Source organism: Eimeria mitis, genomic scaffold (genome assembly GCF_000499745.2).
Source record: "Eimeria mitis Houghton genomic scaffold, Emh_scaff1284, whole genome shotgun sequence".
Lineage (NCBI taxonomy): Eukaryota > Apicomplexa > Conoidasida > Eucoccidiorida > Eimeriidae > Eimeria > Eimeria mitis.
In genome coordinates this window covers 4,921-7,324 of record NW_013568584.1, presented here as the reverse complement: position 1 = coordinate 7,324, position 2,404 = coordinate 4,921, and the positions used below count along the sequence as shown (strand labels likewise).

At 36.2% G+C, this 2,404-nt stretch overlaps 1 protein-coding gene across 1 annotated transcript in view; it reads right to left on the bottom strand.

The window, feature by feature from the left end:
• EMH_0033720 (uncharacterized protein) overlaps positions 1 to 2,052 on the bottom strand; it is a gene marked incomplete at both ends in the record, with an annotated part of 3,641 nt that extends 1,589 nt beyond the window's left edge. Inside the window, 2 exons of the mRNA XM_013494783.1 lie at positions 1,683 to 1,753; positions 1,973 to 2,052. Coding sequence (XP_013350237.1) covers positions 1,683 to 1,753; positions 1,973 to 2,052 — 151 coding nt within the window. The remainder of the gene's footprint in view (positions 1 to 1,682; positions 1,754 to 1,972) is intronic.
• Between the last annotated feature and the right edge of the window lie 352 nt (positions 2,053 to 2,404).

Here is a 2,404-nt window from a genome sequence, read left to right as displayed (position 1 = left end):
TGATATATTAGGCACTAACATACGACCAAGAAACATATATAATACAGGCTTCGCCAGGTGTATAGGCATCGTACATAATACTGTTCCTGTTATACATACACCCGAACAAAACCAATAACTTATACCCACTATATGCATCCTATCGCTTAATAAACCAGCCACCATAGAACCAAATGCACATATCGTTAAACATAATGCGCATGCAAATAAACGACCGTGCTCGGATAACAAAAAACACTGCAGAAAAAAAAAAAACACACACACACACACAAATATATTTATATTATATATATATATATATATTATATATATTATATATTATATTTATATTATATATTATATTTATATTATATTTATATTATATATATTATATATATTATTTATATTATATGTTATATATATTATATATGTTATATATATTATATATATTATTTATATTATATATATTGTATATAATATTTATATTCTAAACCCTAAACCCTAAACCCTAAACCCTAATCAAGAGGAAACCAGAAACACCAACCCCAGCACAAACAAACAAACTAAAGAGAAGCACCCGAAGCAGAAATTTTACAATATTTTCATAAAAAACACAAAATAATAAAAAAAAGAAAAAAAAAACAAAAAAAAACGCAAAAATATAAACAAAAGATGAAATCAAACACTGCAACTCTTCCTATTATTATTCTTACTATTATAATTATTTTATTTTATTTTATTTTATTTTATTTTCATATATTGTTGGTTATTGTTTTTAATATTATTAATATTATTATTATTATTTATATAGAAGATAACAACAAGCAAAAAAAAAGTAAATGAAGACAGAATACACCACGTATACACCCCACATAAGATCAATACATACATCTGCGAATATATATATATATATATATATATATATATATATATATATATATATATATATATATATATATATATATATGTATAGTTTACCTTGAATCTGTCATCCTTGTGTACATATGTTTCTCCCACAACGCCTGAGTGTGTGTTCCAGGCTCTGAAGGGCCAGGGCCATACAAGAAGGAATAGCTGCTGGGCGCATAGAGGGAGAAAGGGTGCGAGTACAACCCGAAAAGGTAAGTGATCTACTACTGGCCCCACCCATACAGCTTGAGCAAAGGTACCGATAGAAGAACAAAGCCATACAAAAGAAGTAAGAGCTGCTCCTGTATGAGGTTTCTCAGCCATTCTTCGGGTGTATGAACCCTCACATAATAAATCGTTGAAACTTGCTTGAACCATAATTAAGAAAAAACCAGCAACTGCTATACCCATAGTTAAGCGACCAGCAGAAGCTATCAATAATATAGATCCTATAACACCGCTGCTTGATGCTAGCAACATATAAGACCTTTTATGGTAACCACCAAGAGCAAACAAATCAGAAACTGAGCCCACGATGCCTTTTACACTCCAAGGGATCATAAAGAGAGCTGTGGCGACGCTGTGTTGCTCTGCTGGTAGCTTCAGAACCTCTCGGAATACAGGGGTAGATGCAGCGATGGCCATGTGGTATGCGGCACCCTTCAAGAACAAATAGTTCGACATTAAACATATCAGTAAAGAACCCCCAAACTCTTTGTGTAAACGAGAAAAATATAATAGAGGTGAACGCCACGGGCGCAGGCATAAGCGGCTGCATACGCTGCGTGATCTACCACCAGAAGAAGATGCAGCATCTTCGGACTTTCCCTGGTCTGGCACCACAGTGGGTAGTTCTGAGTCGTTTCTGAGCAAAAAAAAACACAAAAACAAAAAAAAAACAGAAAAATACACGCAAAAATAACATATATACCGAGAAAGCTGATTGGTTTTTCTTGAACGTCATCGAGCACTGCGCACGGAAAGCTGCAGGTTACTGAAAACGAATTCATCTACAGATGTAAACTCTGAAACCCTGAGAAAGGAAACAAAGAATTCAATGAAGTGAAGAGCCAAGAATCCTTACTTTGGAGCTAAACCCTCGAGAGCAGCCAGCTCAAGCGCGGCGGCTGAGACATCTGGCGCTGTAACCCCCGCTGCATTCATCTTGGGGGAATTTAGCGCTTTCCAAAGGTTTTATCGTTAGTTTTTCCCTTGTTGGTTTCTTTTCATTTCCACGAACGGCCGTTTCGGTCCTGTCCGGCACATTAGTTGCAGCTGTTTCGGCCGTGCTGTTCAAGCACAAGGTGCAGATTCTGAAAGGCAGCCGTCGTCTTCAAGCATAAAAAGCTTAAACTCCACGAAATATCTGGAAACGAAAAGAAAAAACTGAAAGGAAATACCATAAAACCAACGGCTGCATTGGAGGGGAGAGGCAGGAAGTGGGAAAGGCGAAGGACAGTTCCTGCCCGTGAAAACTCAGCGGTCCAAGGGGCCAAAGACACTCATAAATGAATTT